Source organism: Marmota marmota, unplaced genomic scaffold (assembly GCF_001458135.2).
Source record: "Marmota marmota marmota unplaced genomic scaffold, marMar, whole genome shotgun sequence".
Classification (NCBI taxonomy): Eukaryota; Metazoa; Chordata; class Mammalia; order Rodentia; family Sciuridae; genus Marmota; species Marmota marmota.
In genome coordinates, this window is record NW_026000057.1 from 35,728,985 (window position 1) to 35,750,396 (window position 21,412).

Here is a 21,412-nt window from a genome sequence, read left to right on the forward strand (position 1 = left end):
CCACTCAGTAACTAGCCTTTTTGTTTTACTCTTTCATTTAGAACTTGTAATCACCTTTTTTAGTGATTCACTCTTTAATATAAACTGACAGACATGGAACACCAAAGACGGAAAATTCAGAATGTAAGACTAAGATGAAAGCAACAACATGACAGAGGATCTTGTTCAGAGAAAAATCAGAGAAGATAATACATGTTGAATTAATGAAGCTAGGATAGAATGAAAAAGAAAAAGAAATGAATGATTGGAGAATAAGAAAGTATTTCTTGGCCCTATCTAAAGTTCCTCCATTCCTCCCATTCCCTTCCCCCCATCACCATTATGAGTCAGCATCCTCATATCAAAGAAAACATTCAGCCTTTGGGTTTTTGGAATTGGCTTACTTCACTTAGCATATTATATTCTCCAACTCCATCCATTTACCTGAAAATGCCATGATTTATTCTCTTTTAATGCTGAGTAATGTTCCATTATGTATATATACCAAAGTTTCCCTATCCATTCATCTACTGAAGGGTATCTGGGTTGGTTCCACAATTTAGCTATTGTGAATTGTGCTGCTGTAATTGCTAATCAAAATTAAGAAGTAATAAATTTAAAAGATAGGTATTTTTTAAAAAGAGGTGTAAGATATTACCTGAAAAATAGAACAAAGAAAAGACAAAAAAATGAAGAGAAGCATTCAAAACAAAACAAAAAAACAGTAGAGATTTAGTCCAAGAAACAGGCCAGAAAGAGAAAACAGATAAAATGATTAGGAGGAAAATATCAAAGAACTAATTTAATAAAATATCCTATTAATGAAGTATGCATTTCTCTTGATTGATGAAGTTCACTTGAAAAATTATCAAGACTAACGGCACAGTATGAAATTTCAGAACTCCAAGAATGACAAGAAATTCTTACTAGTTTCCACAGAGGAAAAAAAAGATGTAGGTCATATACAATAATTTGGAATCAAAATTCCATCATACAGCTGGGCATGGTGGCCCATGCATGTAATCCCAGCAGCTCAGGAGACTGAGGCAGGAGGATCATGAATTCCAAGCCAGCCTCAGCAACTTATTGAGGCCCTAAGCAACTCAGCAAGACCCTGTCTCAAATTAAAATATTTTTTAAAGGGCTGGGGATATGGCTCAGTGGTTAAGCCCCTCTGGGTTTAATCCCTGGTACCCCCTCCCCCCAAAAAAATTCCTTCATACTTCTTATATGAAAGGCTAGAAGGCAGAGAAGTAATGCCTTCAAAATCCTAACAGTTAATTTTCAATCAAAAATTCTATACCTAACCAATCCATCAATCAAGTATGAAAGTAAAATACCATTTCCAAATATTCAGGCTCTCAAGAAAATGTATGTCATGTGTAACACTTTTCGGCAAACTACTAGAAGACATGCTGCATGAAAAAAAAAGTTAAAAAAAAGGAATAAGTGGCATTTAATACAAGAGAGGGATGAAGAGAAATCTTTGTCTATGGCAGAGTCTCAGTAAATAAGTATAGGGAGTCTTACAACTTCTGGGCAGCAAATCTATAAAGCATTGAGTTTGTCTTTTAGTCAAAGGTCACAAGGCCCAGAAAGATGTCTTCAGGAAAGAAAAATGGAACTGAGTGATTATTTGGTATTTTTCATACTGTGGAAAATTGTATTTATTCAGCCTTTTATATAGCTTTTGAGTGGGGAAAGTCTTAGATGTTTAAAAACTTGGATCAGCAGTGCACAGTATAAATGACACTATCATAGAGAATGGTAATAGGAAGAGGTTGTAAACATGTCAAAATGTTCATCTTTCATAATAGAAATATAATAAGTAAGATCTAATATTTACAAATTAAGAAATAAAATGTACATTTATTATATAGGAGAACATATTTCAGGAAAGAAAACCAATGTTTTGAACAACATTGGCTTGGGTAACCAGATTCTTTCAGAAGTGAAAGAGTATAGAACAAGGGACTCTATAACTGCAAGCCTTTTAGCATCATTTGAATTCTGAAGTTGACTGCCCATATTATTATTGAATGAAACTTTTTAAAGAGAGGGATATGACTACAGAGTTGGGACCTTGGCTGCTTTGATCTGCAAAATTTATGGTTAAGAATCCTTCCTGAGAAGCAAAGGTCAGGGCATGCTTGGATTAGGGGAACTTTAGAGATCATTCATTCAACCTTCTCATTCTATATAGATAGATAATATGAAGCTCCAAAAGAGTTTAAGTGACATAGCCCAAGTTAATGTGAGAGCTGGACCTAGAGTCCAATCAGTGACTCCCTATTGATTCCCCATATCTAAAGATAGAAGTAAATGCAAGCATAGAGAACTAAAGTTTGGTTTGGAGTTGGACAGATTAATTTTAAGTACTGGTGACCTTGAACCAGCCACTCAACCTTTTTGACCTTCAGATTCTTTATTTGCAAAATGGGAAATAACAATAACTGTATGTATGACTGGGCTTAGGGAAAGGCTCAGTAACTGTTAAATGAGTCTCAGTAAATAAATAAGTACAGGGAGCCTATTCGAATCATAAACAGTGTACCTTTGGGGTACAACTAAAGCATAAGCTTATTATCTTTCAAGATATACTTTATATTCAGAATCAATATAGACTCTTTTTCTTAGAATCTACTACAAGGAATACTTTTTTTCATTCCTAGAGAATTATGTCCATTTGTCTAGAGTCTGCCTAAGAAACTGCCATTTGAAAGACATGAGAGTGAATGAAGATTTATTTCATTAACTTACTACTGCATGTAAGAAAACATGTACTATAAGGTTCCTTGTCTGTTCAGTTTCATTTTGATCACTTAAATGATAAGAATTCTACTGAGAATTTTTATTATATAGAGATAAACTGAAGTTTAAAAATGTATAAGAAATAATTATAATATACTAATAAAAAATATGGGAAAAAATAAAATGTACAGGAAAGTTTTTTAGTTTATAATCCATGAATTTCACAGTATATATCTCAATCTAAAGTATTTATATTTACTTTAGAATATGCATTACCTTGACCAAAAGATAAGTATACAACTTAAGTTTTTAGCTTTATAGGAATTCCGTGTATGTACAGAGAAACGGGTAGATAATAAGAAATTCACTATTTGAGAACCACTGACTGTTACATCATTCAATAAAGTGTTGTTTGCCATCAAGTTAAGTAAACAATGGAGTAAATGCTTCCTTCCCACCAACACATTAGTCTCCATTAGATACTAAAAAGTTTAGATTAGCATGCATATATCTATGACCCAGTTATGTTATTAATTTCTGTTCATTCTTTTTTCATTTATACCCTCAATGGCTTTCTCCCACCTCTGGGCTATTTTGAAGCAAATTCTAGACATCAATTTATTTTACTCTTAATATTAGAGCATTTATCTCTTAAGGATAATGATTACTTAAAAACAAAATATTTCCCATGAAACAATGCCTGAGCAACTGGATATGTACATGCAAAAAAAAAAAAGAATCTAGACATATACTTACACCCCTCACAAAAGATACTCAAAATCAACCACAACCAAAACTATAAAACTTCAAAAAGATAACTTAGGTGGAAGTTGAAATGAATTGGGTTTGGTAATGATTTACCAAACACCAAAGGCATGATACAAGAAAGAAAGAATTATCAGCTGGAATTCGTTAAAATTAAAAACTTTTACTCTGCAAAGACATTGTCAAGAGAATGAGAAAACAAGTCACAATGGGGAAAATATTTGTAAAAGACATATGCAAGAACCGATAAAGGATTGTCACCCAAAATATGCAAAGAACTCTTAAAATTGAGCAATAAAAAAAAATAAACAGCCCAACTGAAAAATGAGCCAAAAACCTGATCAGATACCTAACCAAAGAAGATATAAAGATGGTAAAATAAGCATATAAAATATACTCAATATTATATGTCATCAGGGGAATGCAAATAGAAATGACACTATACACCTATTAGAGCAGCCAAATTCCAGAACACATCATCAAGTGCTGGTAAGACTATGAAGCTACAAAATCTCCAATTCATAGCTGGTAGGAATGCAAAGTGGTTACAACCTACTTTGGAAGATAGTTCAGCAGTATCTTACAAAACTAAATATATTCCTACAATCCAAAAAATTGCTTTTCTTTTTACTTGCCCAAAGGAGTTGAAAACATATCAGACAAATGGATGTTTATAGCAACTTCCCTGGTAATGGCCAAAATTTGGAGTTAACCAAGATGTTTTTCAGTAGGTAAATATATAAATAAATTCTAGTACATCCATACAATGGAATATTTTTCAGCACTAAAAGTAGATGAGCTATCACATCATGAAAAGAAGCAAATCTTAAATTCATATTGCTCCATGAAAGAAGCCAGTATGAAAATGCCACACATTGTATGATTCCAACTATATGGTAGTCTAAAGAAGGCAAAACTATGGTGACAGTAAAAAGATCAAATGATTGCCAGAGATTAGGGTGAGGTTGGGGGTGAATAGGTAGAGTGCAGAGAATTTTTAAGTCAGTGAAAATACTCTGCATGATATTACAATGATGGACTTAAGGCATTACCAATTTGTCAAGCCCTCATGCAGAGTGAGCCCCAATGTAAACTGTGGACTTTGAGTGATAATGATGTGTCAATGCAGTCTAGGATGATCCAGGATGTTGATAATAGGGGAGGCTATGTATATCTGGAGGCGGGGTACATATGAGAAACTCTATCTTCCTTTGAGTTTTGCTGTCGGCTTAAAACTGCTCTTAAAAAATTAAAATCCTGGGGCTGGGGTTGGGGCTCAGTGGCAGAGCGCTTGCCTCACACATGTGAGTCACTGGATTCGATCCTCGACACCATATAAAAATAAACAAAATAAAGATATTGTGTCCATCTATAATTAAAATATTTGTTTACAAAAAATTAAAATCCTTAGCTGGGGTTGTAATTCAGTGGTAGAACATTTGCCTAGCATGCACCAAGGGTTTTTCCCCAAGAGTTCCCAAGTTGGAAGCTTGGTCCCTGGTAAGGTGATGTGAAGATGTGGCAGGACCTTTAACAGGTGGGGCCTACTCAGAGATGACAAAACTGTCATCTACCTTCTGGCTTCCTGGCTTATGATGTGATATCTATCTATCTCTATCTTTATCTGTCTCTCTCAATTGCTTCTACTGTTATGCTATCAGCTTAGGTTTAATCCCAGCACCACAAAAAATAAAATAAAATAAAAATATTTTAAACAGAAAAGAAATAACCACAATACCATTTTCATACCTTAACAACAGCCAATGTTCAAATTTTCCTAGTATCTGATAATTTTTAACAATTTATTTATTTTAATCAGTATTAAAAGAAGATACAAAAATTGAGATAGTTAATGTGAGTCTTAAGACATAAAATCTTGTGTGTATGTGTGTGTGTGTATGGTGTATGTGTGTGTGTGTGTGTGTGTGTGTGTGTGTGTATAAAATATTTTGTTTTATTCTTTCATCTGTTGAAGGGCACCTAGGTTGGTTCCACAGCTTGGCTATTGTGAATTGAGCTGCTACAAACATTGATGTGGCTGCATCACTGTAGTATGCTGATTTTAAGTCCTTCGGGTATAATCTGAGGAATGGGATAAGTGGGTCAAATGATGGTTCCATTCAAAGTTTTCTAAAAAATCTTCATACTGCTTTCCAGAATGGTTGCACCAATTTTCAGTCACACCAGCAATGTATGAAACCTTTTTCCCCACATTCTCGCTAGCATATATTGTTACTTATATTCTTAATAATTGCCATTCTGACTGGAATTAAATGGAATCTCAGTGTGGTTTTAATTTGCATTTCTGTAATTGCTAGAGAAGTTGAACATTTTTCACATATTTTTTGACCATTTGTATTTCTTCTTCTGTGAAGTGCTGTTCAGTTCCTTAGTCCATTTATATTGATTGGGTTATTTAGGGGTGGGTTTTTTTTTTTTTTTGGTATTAAGTTTTTTTAGTTCTTTGTGTACCTGGAGATTAATTTATCTATCTGAGGTGCATGTGGCGAAGATTTTCTCCCATTTCATAGGCTCTCTGTTCATGTTCTTGATTGTTTCCTTTGCTGTGAAGAAGCATTTTAGTTTGATGTCATGGAATATTACTCAGCCATAAAGAATGAAATTATGGCATTTGCCAGTAAATGGATAGAACAGGAAAATCTTATGCTAAATGAAATAAGCCAGTGCCAAAAAAAACCAAACAAACAAACAAACAGACAGACATACTCTGTATGTCAGAAGTCTAGGTCTTCTTAACTGGTTTCTCCACTTGTGGTCTCAGAGGCCAAAATCAAGATGTTGACTGGGCTCTTATGTGAAGCTTGTAAGGGAGAATCTACCTTTAAGTTCATTCAGGTTGATGATAGAATTTGGTTTTGTGTAGTTATAGAGCTAAGGTCTGTGTTTTCTTGCTGGCTGTCAGCCAGGAGTCTTCTCAGCTGCAAGAGGCCACCCACATTCCCTGCCCTCCTTCACCATGAAAGCCTGAAATAGTGGGTGAAGTCTTTCTCATGCTTTAAATCTCTCTGACCTTCTCTTCTGGGCTCCCACCTGAGAAAATTATCTGCTTTTAAGGCATTGTGTAGTTAGATTAAGACCAACCAGGATAATCTTGTTATTCTAAAGACCATAACCTTAATCACATCTGCAAAAATCCTTTAGCCTTGTTTGTATTTTCAGGGATTAGGATGCAGCCTCTTTGTGGAATGATGCAGCCTCTTTGTGGAATGATGCTGCCTACCACATCATTACCCACCTTTTTTGTTTTGTTTTGTTTTGTCTTTGCATCTTATTTGCTTACAAAACCATGATATTTTTCCTTTAAAGTTTTCCACATGAAGATTTTGCTGATTTCATCCCTCTGATATTGTTGTATTAATATATTACCCTGTTCTGTATATTGTCTGAAAATTGGTGATTAGATCTATATTGTAGAGGTGTAAGCAGATTCTGGTTCTATTTGGGGGTAAGATTACATCATAGGTGCTAATAGTATGTTCTATCAGCAGTTTGGTTGTCACTTTGGAATGTTAGAAATATTAATGATCATTGTCCCTGCTTCCCTTATATCAATAAGGATTGCAAAATGGTGATATTATAATTTTATCATTCCATCTTCATTTGCTTTCCATCAGCTATTTGATTACCCTAAGGTACAGTGCACATAGCAAAGTCCAATTCAATGTTTCTCTATATTTTCCAGTTTTCAAAGTGAGCTAGCTACCAAAAAGTGACCCATAGAATTTTTGTAGTATCATGATTGGTTCATCAATTTGATAATGAAAAACTTAATCCATTTACAGTTATTGTTCTCATTGATGTTCCGATATTCCCATCTTTGTTCAGTGTGAAGCTCACCAGGTTACTCTTTGGGTTTTGGGTTTTGAGTTCTTTGGACAAGGCTTCAATAACAGTTGATAACTTCCTTGCTTTCTTGTGTATTTTATACTTCATATCTCAGCTATTTCTCCTCTGAGCTGAACTTAGGGTCTTTAAGGATAAAATAGTATTTAGAATATCCTGGTCTAGATACTGAGGGTAGTCATTGCTGCTGGTTTGTTCTTTTTAGTATTCTGAGTCAGGCCATACCTCCCCTACACACAATAAAATCATCATGAATTTATACTGATATCTCCAGTTGAAATTCAGAAGTATGGAGTTTTAACTTAGCCTCTTTTTTTTTTTAAGTCTTATTCCTCTTTCTTCTTTCTTCCATGCTTAAAAATTAGCATCGTTTCCTAGTGGCACTACATTTTTTATTTGCTTTATTTTACAGTATGCACACTAGCATGCTAGAAGCACACAACACAACCATCAATGGTAATTTCTGAGAATAGTTTAATAATTTTTAACATTTTATTTAACAGTATTTCCTGCAGTTTATTACTCCATGGTCTTGTCTAGAGATTAGATTCTTTTTTAGAACTGCAGAGTGCTCCATTTTGTTTATTGAATTAGTCTCCTGTCAATGGGAAATTGGTTTGCTTTCATTTTCTTATTATTTCAAATATTGGTCAATAAATAGATATTTATATATTTTTGCCAGTGTATCTCATAATTTTTAGACATTATGTTTGTAATCTGTCTAGATCTTGCTAAATTTCCCCTCCATAAGATTGTGACATTTTCATATTTCCTGTTTACCTGCAGCCTATATAAAATTATATATATATATAGTGTGTATTATATACATATATACATATATATACATATATAATTATATATAGTGTGTGTATTATATACATATATACATATATAATTATATATAGTGTGTATTATATACATACATATATATATACATATATAATTTTTTGTATTTTAAAACTCTAATCCATTTGAAATTTATTTTTTCTTATGTGATACATGGAACTATCTAATTTTTGGTTTTCACATGTTATCAGGTTAATGTAATTTTACTTACTGAAGAATCCATCTTTTCTTCCCTGGTTTAAAATACTACCTTTCTTATATGTGCTAAATTTCCATATTCAAATAATTCCACTGCTCTATATCTCTTTTCATTTTTTCCTATTATTTCTGACCTGCATTTGGTTACAGTGAAAATTAGGATTATGTAATGCAGTAAAACCTTTTAGACCTAAAATCCATTGTGTAAATAGTTGATTAACTTCTTTTTTTAATTTGTTTTAATTAGTTACACATGACAGTACAATGATCTTGACATATCATACATTTGAATCAGATGGGATATAATTTCTCATTTTTCTGTGATTAACTTCTTTAGTTTAAATGAGGAAAAGAAATTCACTCTTTTACATGTAGCTAAAAGAATGTAAACCTAAGTAGATACTTAAAAATAAATTGTCTAAACTTTTCTTTCTTCAGAGCCTCAACAGGGTTTTGTAGAGAAGCACCTTGGTGTAATTAATGTATGGGGTCATGCTCCATAGTCAGAGTCCTGCCCTTCAGTAGCTGCTTTGTTGTGAGCAAGTTCTTCCTTTCTCCAAGTCATTGTTTCCTCCCTTTTAAAAGGGAGATAATACATTTCTTTCAGAGTTGTTGTGATCATAGAAATGTCGGCATGCCCTCATAGTGCCTGTGCGCAAAGGGCACTCAGTGAGCCTCAGTTCTGTTCTTACTCCAAGGGAATATTCACCCATAACTTTACCTTTAGATTTTCTCCAGCTACTCATGAAAGGAAAGATTTTTACATTGAAAAGCTGACTAAATAAAAGGAGCAGATGAGAAATCAAGGTTCTTTATTCTCCTATTGCTTGATAGTTGGTACTGCCCTCAGGGGATGGCTGCCTTCCTAGGCCATTTTCACCATGAAACAGGAAAGGTGAGTTCATAGTTACCATAGAAATTGAGATGTTGACTTCTGTGTAGCCTATATAAGTCTAGAAGAAGGGAAGAATTCAGAGGGGTACAGGGCTTTTCTCTTCCCAGAATAGCATTGGTTTTAGCTTTTCATTTCAAAAGGGAATCTAGCTAAAATAATCTACATCCAGACATTTCCAGGAAACTCTCCTCTTCACAATGATTGTGCTCCTCTACCCAGAAGTTTATGTGATCTGTCCCTAGGAGGGGAAAGTATAATACAATATGTTTCTGCCTAAAATGAAATGGAGAGCCGAACATTTTTCTGGCAAAGTGTAATAATTTATTTTTCAGGATCCTCATATCTGATTTTCCTTCATAGAATTGTATTTTGCCTCATTTAGTCTAATAATTTTCAAAATTATTTATTTTAGGTTGTAATAAATTGTGTTTAAGGATATGTGTTTTGAAAACTTTTTAAAATTGAAATTGTTTTCAGAGTTAACTTCACTCCTTCCTTTTTTTTTATACTTTGTTAAAAAAATGTTTTGGTAGTTGTAGATGAATAGCATCCCTTTATTTTGTTTATTTTTATGTGATGCTAAGGATCAAACCCTGTGCCTAAAACAGAGCTAGGCAAGAGCTCTGGCATTTAGCTACAGCCCCAGCCCCTCACTCCTTCCTTTTAAAGTAAACCCTTTGAAAGTATTTTATGCAAGTTTTCATTCATTGAAAACACCCAGAAAGGTGCTACATAAATATGATTCAATCAATTTTATATAATACTAATCAGATTATATTCATATAGAATTTTAAAATGTGTTTTTAAATACATTTTATTTAATCTTTGCATTAAGAGTATGCTATGTCAGTATTATTTAGCATAGATTATAGCTGAATAGACAAAGACTTGAAAAGTTTTGTCCGACACAGGGTCTCATAGCCAACCAGCGCTCTAGACTAGAAATTTTCATTGCATATTATTAGTGTTCTTGTCACAATACTACCACTGAAATAAATTCATAATCAGCCAGAGTGCTAGTTTAGTAATCTATATATATGCAGTTTTCCACTTTTAAGATTGCTTCACATATCCTTCTGAATGAATCCTATACTTCTTTTGCAGTGCTCCTTTTATAATCTTTCAACCTTTCTTAATTTTCTTAGTTAATATATGAATAGGTAAGTAGTCCTTTGAAATGTTCACATGAGAACTATTTAAACTATTATAGAATAATACTCTGGTTAATTGAAATCTCTTGAGGATAAGTCACACAGACACATGCACACACAAATTTTAAGGCACAAAAGTTGCACTGTTCATTAAGAAAGAACTTAATGCTAAGGTCGGGTTTTATTTTCCAGGTGGCGTTGCATGCTTGTGGAGTGGCTACAGACATGGTGATTGAGCACTGCATCAAAACACGGGCTTCCTTTGTCACATGCCCTTGCTGTTATGGTTTCATTCAGAACACCTCAAAGTTTAATTTTCCAAAAAGGTGAAATTTAGTATTCTACCCTAGACACCAGTGTGCATGCCAGACTTGTTTGATAGGAAGTTGCAGTGAGATTTTACATGCAGTTTATTGACTTTCCATATGGCAAGTGTTGTTTATAAATTGTACAAGAAAGGATCTTCTCTGTGTCTGTCTCTGATTTTACCCATGGATCCAGCTCTTGCTGAAATTTAGAAGTAAGTCTATCTAGGTGTCAGCTAACTAGAAGTCTGTCAGTATCAGAATTTCTTTGTGTTCTTCTAAATGAAATTAAACATACCACTTGGAAGATGCAGTGAGGTACAGTGGTTAAGTGTTTAGGACCTGGACACCAGGGTGTCGATACTGTCTCCTTGTCATTGTATAAGTTATTTCATCTCGGGCAAATTACTGTCTGCCTGAATTTTCTCATGTATGAAATAAAGGTTATACTGGTAACTATCTCAAAGTTCTTGTGAGAATATGATATATGTAGTAATGTAGGACTTTAGAAGCAGCAGAGAGTAAGCACTCAATAAGTGTGAAGTGTTCCTTATAACAGTAGTAGCAGTAATATTTTTAAATTGTAGTGTTGATGATTAAATTTGATATACATTTTTTATAATCCTTCTAATCCCACATAGGAGGAAGCATTTTCATTCTTGCAGCTTTAACCCACCAGAGGAGAATCACCTTCTTCATGTTTATGACATTTTCACTCTTTAACATAGAATCCACAATAAAGACTATTGCCTGTGTCTTACTATAGTCTTTCTGCCTCCTAACTGGCCTGATGCTTCAATACATGGCCTGCATGACATGGCATAACCCTTCTTCCTGGGGAATTGTGAGAAACAAAGGAATTTTTCAATGTTTATTACCTCCTGTATATTTGCTCACTACCTTTGAATAATAATAAATTTCACACAGTAAAACACTGAATCTATTTGCTCCTATGAGAAGAGGGGAAAAAAATGGTCGTACTTCTCTAATAATGTTTCTTCCTATGAAAGAAATTCTTTAAAAATTAATAATATGCTGATAATATGCTTTTATTCTTTTACACAATATTTCAAACTGTCAGTTTTTATTTCAGATAGCATTTTATACTCTTCAGCTACAATATATATTTTTATTTGTAATTTAGTTTATTCAGTGTTCTTAATATTAGAACAGTGATTAATTCCATTTTCTTTTCTATTTCAGTGAACAATTCAAGAAAACTTTATCATACAAGGTACTCTTAATGATCTAGATGTAGATAATATACTTTTTTTTTCATAAAAGGATAATTTTATAGCACTAGACACAATGAATGATATTTTATATACAAGTACTATGTTAAAGGATAATGTCGAATTTTTACAGAAAGTGTTTATTCCATGTACATCAAAACTCAACTTGTAACATTTATAGATTGTAATATTTGCCATCTTGATGAATTTAAATTACAGTGCAATTTTGACTTACATTTTATCATTTGATAACAAGATTTACAATCTTTTTTATGTTGATTTATTACTTTGTTTTTATCATTTTAAAAATGCCTGCCCATTTTTCCATTTGTTTTTGGTTATATGTTTTTCTTTTGTTAGTTCATGCAATCTTTGCATATGCTGGATACTAATATTTTGTCAGTTACTGTGTTGAAAACAGTCTGTCCAAGTACTTGGTCAACATTTTTGCTTTATGATACCATTGGTTAATAGAAATTAAAATTAACAATCAAATCCATCAACATTTGTATTTATTATTTTTATTTTGGTATTTTAAATTCTTTATTAAATCAATGAAACACATTTATTATACTATAATTTTTTCTAAAATTTTATAGTTTTATGAAATACTTTTAATTTATTTTTTTTATTGGTTGTTCAAAACATTATAAAGCTCTTGACATATCATATTTCATACATTAGATTCAAGTTGGTTATGAACTCCCAATTTTACCCCAAATACAGATTGCAGAATCACATCGGTTACACATCCACATTTATACATAATGCCCTATTAGTAACTGTTGTATTCTGCTACTTTTTATCCTCTCTTTATAGTTTTCCATCTCAAATTTATGAGGGAGTATATCATCTTTAGTTATATGCAAATTACTCATGAGCATCTAATATGTATTGTATCTGGATTAACAAACCCAGATGAACTCTTTTAGTAGTTGGAGATTTGTGAAGGGTCTGATATTTTTAACCTACTTTCAAGTTATTCTGCTGTAACATATTGGTTAATATGGTGGATGCTGGTAGAAGATATGAGAATCCTGAATCAGAGACAAAAGAGTTGATTGTTCATAGCAATAACAGTAAACAGAGTACCATCATTTTTACACTGACTCACTGAGGCCTAGTTCCCATAGGGCATCTGGAAATGGGCCAAAGGATACCTGCCTTTTGTTCTAGAGAGAGAGTGTATTTTTTTTCAAGTTTGTTCACTATAAAAAACATACTTGAAAAGATAACCTGGAATAGAGAGAATTTTTTCTATAAAAGGTCAGATAATAAATATTTTAGGTTTTACCAGCCGTAAACAAATCTTTCACATATTCTTATACAGGTAAAGCAAACAATAAGAGGATGAATAAGGAAAACTAGGGAGGTGATGGGGTAGGGCACATGCAATGTCACTGGCTGGAAAAGAATGTAAAATTTCTGAAATGCAGAGATGTTGCACACAAAAGCAGAAAATCTCTAGAACCCCCAAAGTTGAGTTTATCTCCTCAAACTCCCATACCCCCAAAAATGCTGCTTGGCCACCAGCCCTGGAAGATCTCAGGTATAAATGCTTTATAGAGAAGCCTTCACTTCCTGGATTCTGTGGCAAGCTAATATCTCAGTGTTTCTTAGTTTCATTTAGCTTCATAAAAATGGGTGGCCTCGTAGGCACAACTAAATGGACTTATTACCCAAATATTTGGAAGCAACTTGGGAAATGTCTTTCTCCTCAATTAAATTTAGCCAGAAACCTTTACTGAGTACCTGCTTTATGCCTTGTTCTTTCAGAACTTAACTTTGATTAAAAAGAACAAAGATCCAGGCAAGGTGGCCCACGCCTGGAATCCCGCAACTTGGGAAGCTGAGGCATGAAGATCAAATGTTCAAAGCCAGCCTCAGCAACTTAGCAAGGCCCTAAGCAACTTAGTGAGACCCTGTCTCTACATAAAAAAATATTTTTTTTAAAAAGGGCTGGGGATGTGGCTCAGTGGTTAAGTACCCCTAAGTTCAATTCCTGCTACCAAATAGAAAGAAGAATAATTTTAATAAAATATAGTAAAACCCATCAGGACAATAGAATTGCATCCCATCTGAAGTTGCAATTACCTCAATATTACCTTTATATACAGTGAATCTTAGATTACAAACACCATGGGGATAAAGGATGTGCTTTTTCTTGGCTTTTTCTCAAATCATAGAATTCTCAATTATTCTTTTGTCCTTTTGTTGATGGCAGTTAGTTTGTGGAATCTTAATTAATGTTATTCATTTGACTTACTTTATTAGTTTCCTACCCTTTGCCATTAAATTCATAGTAAGTATTAAAATGTTTTTTAAATACATAAAAGTTGAGACAAAGATATCCCTGTAGAAAGAAAAAAAAAACCTGCAACATTGCAATCATTTCACTTTTCTTATGTAAAACCAGAGGCTTCAAATTTAATGTACAAAATACTAAGAAGAGGGGCTGGGATTGTGGCTCAGCTGTAGAGTGCTTGCCTAGCATGTGTAAGGCCCTGAACTCAATCCTTAGCGGAAGGAAGGAAGAAAGGAAGGAAGGAAGGGAGGAAGGGAGGGAGGGAGGGAAGNNNTGTGTATAAGAGACAGGAGGGAGGGAGGGAGGAGGAAACTTCTTAGCCTTTCTTTAAAAAAAAAAAAACAAGAAGATAAATGTTGAATATGAGTTAAACCTGTTTGTTGAGCTGGAAGATCATTAGCATTCTTGGGAACTCAAGCTGTTCTGAATGAACAGCTCATAGGAGCATTATATTTATTTTGAGTTTGCCTAGTCACTCACCTTTGGCTACATGCAGATTTAAAAGTACTGTGCAAACTCATTCACTCTGTCCCTTTAGGGGCTGCCTTCTATTAATTCAGTCTTTCCTAAAATTGTTAAGCAGAAAATAATAACACCAGCTGCCCCATTACGTCAGGTCTTTCTAATGGTTTGTCTTTGAGAGAGAGATCCACTCTGCAGCCTTGTGGAGTGAGAGTAGAGGGAGCCAGGCTCCTGTCCTCTAAAGTGACTGGGTGGAAGTAAGAGTCAAGAAAAGCCAGGGTGTAGCTGGCATGCTGCTGGCACTCCTAGAGAGCTAATGAAGCTGCAATTTGAGATCTGCATGACTTCCTTTTCCTCTGGTAGTATGAGAAGCCACAGAGCACACCTTCTTGGAATCACAATTCAAAAGATTCAAATAAAATTTAAAAAGGAAAAGTATAAGTGAATTGTTGGTCTTTTAATTTAATACATTGTAATTACAAAATGTAACTATTTCATATTTTGATTAAAAGCAACTTGACAAAATTGTCTTGAAGATTTTCTGTATATCTCTTCTTAAGAACTACATCTGGGGGCTGGGATTATGGCTCAGTGGTAGAGCCTATGTGAGGCACTGAGTTTGATCCTCAGCACCACATAAAAATAAATAAAAATAAAACAAAGGTATTGTGTACATCAACTAAAAAATTAAAAAAAAAGAACTACAGCTGAAGAGCAGTATACATGAAAAAAAGAAGTTATCAAGTAACATATTCACAGAGTTGACTTTTTTGAAAGTACCATTTTGTGCAGTGCTTTATTTAATTAAACAATTTTGAACTCCAGAAAAAATTAGGTAGTTTTTGTTTGTTTGTTTTTATAACTTTGAAGCAGAAGATTAAAATAAACTCATATTCTATTGGTTTTTCTTTTAGGAACATATGATTCTTTGCCGGTTTGCAGATCAGACAGCTATCCAGCTTCCACCCCAAAGAAGGCTCATAGGTATGTATTTTAATACAACAGCTGTTGAGTAGATTATTCACAGTATGCCTAGGAATTAATGGATAGATTCCATATGGGAAAAACTAGTCCATTTATCAATAAGAAACTAAAGTTTGTTCTTCTCAAGAAACTTAATCCATATAAAATAGCATTTTATCCTGTTTGGGTTAACAATACCTTTAAGTAAATTTTCAGTGTTTTTACACTGAATTAAATCACTAACAATTATGAACCAACCTACAAAATCTATCAAAAGCCACAAAAGAAAATAACAAAAAATGGAAAAGTTAACCATTATGCCAAAATTGACGAATTTTTAAAAATTATGGCCAGGTGTAGTGGTGCATGCGTGTAATCCCAGCTGCTTGGGAGGCGGAGGCAGGAGGATCACGAGTTCAAAGCCAGCCTCAGCAATTTAGCAAGACGCTAAGCAACTCAGTGAGACCCTGTCTCCAATAAAATACAACATAAGGCTAAGGATGTGGCTCAGTGGTCGAGTGCCCCTGAGTTCAATCCCTGGTACCCCCCCCCCACAAAAAAAAAAAAGTTATGAACAAGAATGATAATGTTTTCTTTCAAAAAAAAAGTATGTTTGTATATTATTTATAATAGAACATTTTACTCAACATTTGCAACATTAAATTGTTGCCTAAATTGGAAGACCACAGAAGTGTTTCAAGTTTATTAAGTAATTGTTTTATCAAAAGATATTGCTTTAGAAAAAATCACATTTAGAAAAATAATAGCAACTGTTACTATAAATTTAAACACTGAGTTAAATGTCCTCACTTATTATCTCCATAAATTCTTATGGGATAGGTACTATTATTTAATTTTAATGAGTGGATGGAGACAAAAGTTTACCTGAGATCTTCACCTAACAGATGATAGAGCCACACTATGAACGCAAATTAGATGATTCCAGACACAAAATTCTTATTTACTTTTGTGATACTGCTTCTCAGCATATTGGAATTACGTTATTGCAAGTTCAGATTCTGAAATTAGGGCTTTACATAAATGGGTCAAATTCAAACTAATCTTAAAAATTATTCAGAGAAGCACCACATTAGGCACTGTCACACTTTCCAAAATTCTAGTACAGAGCCTATTTTTCTTCCATGTTATACTGGTAAAAACTGATTGTTATTTCTTTGGTCGAGCACCAAAGTAGTTAGCTTGAATGAAGTAGTTAGCTTGTATGCAGGTACCATGTTGTATAAGAAATAACTACCATTAAACACTAAAATAAGAGCAGGGCAAGATGCTCACACTTGGAGAAGCATGAGAGACCTGATATTGAGGGAACAGTGAAATTCCTTCTCTCTCTTACACTCTTAGACATAACATGAAAGGAACTTGCTCTTTTTTCTCCATTCCTCTTCCTTTTCTCATCAACAGTTTGAGTTAGTGAAATATACATTTGATGTAACACCACTAGACCTATGTCTTAGTTTGTTTTATGCTGCTATAACAGACTATCACAGAGTAATTTATAATTAACAGAAATTTATTTGGCTTATTAATTCTGGGGATCAGAAAGTTGCAGTGGAGGGGCTGGCATCTGGTAAGGTCCATTTTGCTATGTTATAACATGGTGGCCATCTCACTGAGAGGGAAAAGTGGGAGTGAATGCTCACATGAGAAGGAACCCATAGTTATGATAACAACCCCACTCTTACAATAATAACAGCATTGATCCAGTTATTTTGTGCCTATGGCCTCATCACCACCTATTGTGTCCCACTTCCCAACACTGTTGGGGGGGCATGTTCAAATCATAGCAATTCAATCAATACATAATGGTAGATGGATATATTTATGGTGGATATGCATTTTAAGGGGAGTAACTGTAACGGAAGTGTCTATCATTGAAGAGGAAGAGCATTTGATATAATGTGGACAGGAAGGGGAAAAGGAATGGGTTTCTATAAAGCTATAGACTCCATCAGATGTCTGAATCTGTGCACAGACCATTTCTGTGTTCTCTGAATATTTTTAGGATGTTTACCAAGTCCCAAAATGTAGATGTTGATGACCGAGTTTCAGTTGTAATGGCACTTACACGTGAAAAAGTGAGATTCTTCAGCATAATGAAAAAGAAAAAATTAACTGAACTGGGATCAAAGCCAAGGGTAAATGAGCTGCAATGTAAACCAAGGGTGGGTACTGAAGGAATGTAGAGCATCCCATTATGACAGAGAATGTTTCATTTTAAACTGAAAAGTTGATGAGGTGAACATTTACAGATATCTTAAAGGAAAGATAGTAAAGAAAAAAAGAAAGTTAGCCATAATAGCTGTTTAATGAAGAAAGGGTGATTTGCCTAAATAAAATTGTGGATATCTCTTCATATCATCATTTCTAACACAGTTCATTATTTATGGCATGGGTCCTTCTAAGGAAGTGTGTGACATCAACATTCTGAGTCTCTTGTTCTTAGTTCTTATCTACACCTTCTGCTGTTTTTTTAATGTGAGAATTCTGTCTTCTTTTCTATTTTATTTAACTATCTTCACTTCTGAAGTCATTTTAGTTTAACAGTTTCACTGTTACTCAGTGGAAATAAATTACTATAATTAGAATAATGTTTAGGCATTGTTATAATTATTGAGGAAAAATAGAATAAATGAGGTTCCCAAGAAGACGAAGAAGCTTACATATTGAATTTAGAGCAATCAAAAAATGGGAAAGACAACCATGGCTTTGAATATATTCAGCCCCAAATCAGTTTTTTTTTTCCCCTGAGCTACTTTTGAAAGTTGAAGTTCATGTTTGCCAAAGGAAAACAAATTGACTGTTTTGCTTGCCAGTCAGGTTTCCTCTTTTGTTTTCCAGAGATTACAAAGGAAAAAGAGAATTGATATTTTAATAGGGATGGCAAGGTCTGAAAATTAAGAGTATATTTTACTCAACATTACATATCTACCTTAAATAATGAGTACACGATTGAGAATTTCTCAACATATTTTCCATTTCTTATTTCCTGGAGTCTGAAAAAGCTCCGGGTAGAAAATGTAGCATGACTATCAGATGGTCCTTTGTCAGCATGTTACTTTAGATATTCTCAAATACAGATTTTTTTTTTACAATATTAGAGAAAATGTAGTTTTATAGGAAAACAATGACAAGATGTTTAAAAGGATTTTAACCAAATTAGAAAACAGAATTTAAAGTTCTATTTGAGGTTTATTTATAAATATATTAAAAGGCTACTAGTCTTTAAATTAGCAGAGTTAATTTGTGAAATGTGATTATTTATACCTACCTTCTCTCCATACTGATTAAGAATTAAATAAAAAAAAAAAAAAACTGAACAGTACTTGGGAGTAAACAGTATTCTTCATAGTACTTGTAGATTTTGTCACTGTGGATTTCTTTAGACCAAATGAAATTGTCCTGCTAGAAGAAGGGTATTCTCATGATACCATTTCACTGTATTTCAGGAAAACAGTGCATGTGCCTGGTGGATCTGGACCGAGCAAGAGCTGCAGAAGAACGTGGTTATTCTGTTCAAGTGATATCCATGGAGCCAGAGAGCTGCTCTCCCAAAAACAACATGATAGTGGGAGTCCCCACTTAGATTGAGATGTTTACATTTGATATTTTGCCATTGGCTCCATGATGAAAGCCCAGTGGCATTCAGGAGGTTCTTGGCATAAGTAGGAAACAGCATTAGCCATCCTGAGCCTATTGTGCTCAGGAAGGAAAGCAACAGGAAAATCTTGGAAGAAAGGCTGCCTGCAAAGCATCACAAATACTCTTACAATGTGCGATCAAGGGCTGGTGGTTTTCATAGTGAGAATCCCCTGACGTCTCAGCTGCCAAAAGAATAATACTCACCATTGAAGGTTTCATTACTGGAATAACAATTTCCTTCTCATTTCACAAGCTTTTCTGATCTTGCCAATGTGATATTTAATTCAAAACAATGTACTTGCAGCCTTTATTTTATAATCTTAGATATTTACACACAGAAACTGAAAAACTTTGTGGGGGTTTTGTGTTTTTTTTATATTTTTCAAACAATGGTACTTTTATAATTTTATAAAACTCTAGGAAGGCAATTACAGTATGGGTATTTTTAAGCTGGGGTCAGTTGAACTTATATACATTTAGGATTATCCTTTTAAATAATTGCCCATAAATTACCAAATGTGATCATTTCTGGTTCAAACATTTTGGGTGAAAAGATTCTAAAGTCATTGCAGTAAGTTTCATCTTGTGGGAATATGGAATTTGGACATAAATTCTAATTAATTGGCAAATACATTGATATCTTAATTCAAATCTATTCATAATAATTTAGGATCCATTATTTTCACAACCCTGGCCTAGATTTTTCTGAAGATATGAAGATGAATTGCAAGAAATACAATTTTACCTATGCAAGTAAATCAATTAGAAGGAAATATTGAAGAATTAGTGAAGTTCTTTATGTCAGTCCATAATGTATGGTCTTATTGTTTTGTTTAATTCTTGGTAAAAATTATCAAGCATAAATTAGGAATGTGAAGAGTGCGGAGTATGGAAGCTTATTTGAATAGTTCTGTCTGCCTAAATTCTTTTTCTTCCAGATAACATTTTTAGAGACAGGTAGTAATCTTCTCTCATATGCTGCTATTTATTTAACTTCACATGTCCTAGATTATTCAATTTAAGATTTATTTTATTGTTTTTAATTCCTATATGACATATATCATAAGAGGAAAGAACTTGGATTGTTCATCACTCAGATAAAAATAGGAATAATTTATAATAATATGAATGGGAGAAGGGAGTTTTGTAGTCTGATTTCCTGGCATAAGTTTTAAGGAAAGCACTACTGGCTCTGAGTAATTTAGTCTTTTGTGCCTGTAGCTACAATGCTCCTTTACTGTGGACTTTCTTTTTTAAATCAAGATATCATTTATATACAATATAATAACAAGTTTTTAAGTGTTCCATTTGAAAAGTTTTAACAACTGTATGTAACTACACAACTTCCACCAAAATAAGATGTAGAATATTTCTGTCAGATGTTGCCAAAAATATGTATTGAGAATATTTTTGTAGTCTGTGGACTATTCATTTTCACAATAAAAGTTTTAATTTTGATGAAGCTGGATTTATCTTTTTTTCTTTTATGATACATATTTTCTTTATATTCTCTAATAAATTTTTATCTACCCTAAGGTCATAAAGATTTCTCCTATTATAAGAACTTTATGATCCCATCTTTTTATATTCTGGTCTATCATCTATCCCAAATCATTTTTCACATAAAGAGGTAGGTATATTTTGATGAATAGTTATTTCAGTACCATTTTTAAAAAATCCTTTCCCATTAAAATGACTTGGTACCTCAGTTGAAAATCTGTGTGTGTGTTTGTGTGTGTGTGTGTGTGTGTGTATGCATATGGATATATGGGTTTATGTGTGTTTTCTCAATTCTTTTGTTTGTCTTACTAATTTATTGGTTGCAAAAACTTTATAGTATGTCAGAAAAGCAGGTAGTTAGTCTTCCAACTTAATTTTTCATTCTCTAGATTGTATTTGCTGTTCTAGATCCATTGTATTTTTATATAAACCCTAGAATTAGCTCATCAATTTATTTTTATAATTTTACAAAATTAAAAAAGCTTGCTGGAATTTTTGGTATTCTCTATTTAGATTAATTTGGGGAAATTCAGCAT

General features: G+C 33.4%; 1 protein-coding gene across 2 annotated transcripts in view; it reads left to right on the top strand.

Annotated features, from left to right (window-relative positions):
• Gstcd (glutathione S-transferase C-terminal domain containing) overlaps positions 1 to 20,838 on the top strand; it is a 188,169-nt gene extending 167,331 nt beyond the window's left edge. For both annotated transcript variants that reach the window (XM_048813685.1, XM_015484615.2), the window contains 4 exons: positions 10,642 to 10,775; positions 11,958 to 11,988; positions 15,668 to 15,737; positions 19,184 to 20,838. In XM_048813685.1, the coding sequence (XP_048669642.1) occupies positions 10,642 to 10,775; positions 11,958 to 11,988; positions 15,668 to 15,737; positions 19,184 to 19,320 (372 nt within the window). In that variant the 3' untranslated portion in view covers positions 19,321 to 20,838. The remainder of the gene's footprint in view (positions 1 to 10,641; positions 10,776 to 11,957; positions 11,989 to 15,667; positions 15,738 to 19,183) is intronic.
• The last annotated feature ends 574 nt before the right edge of the window (positions 20,839 to 21,412 follow it).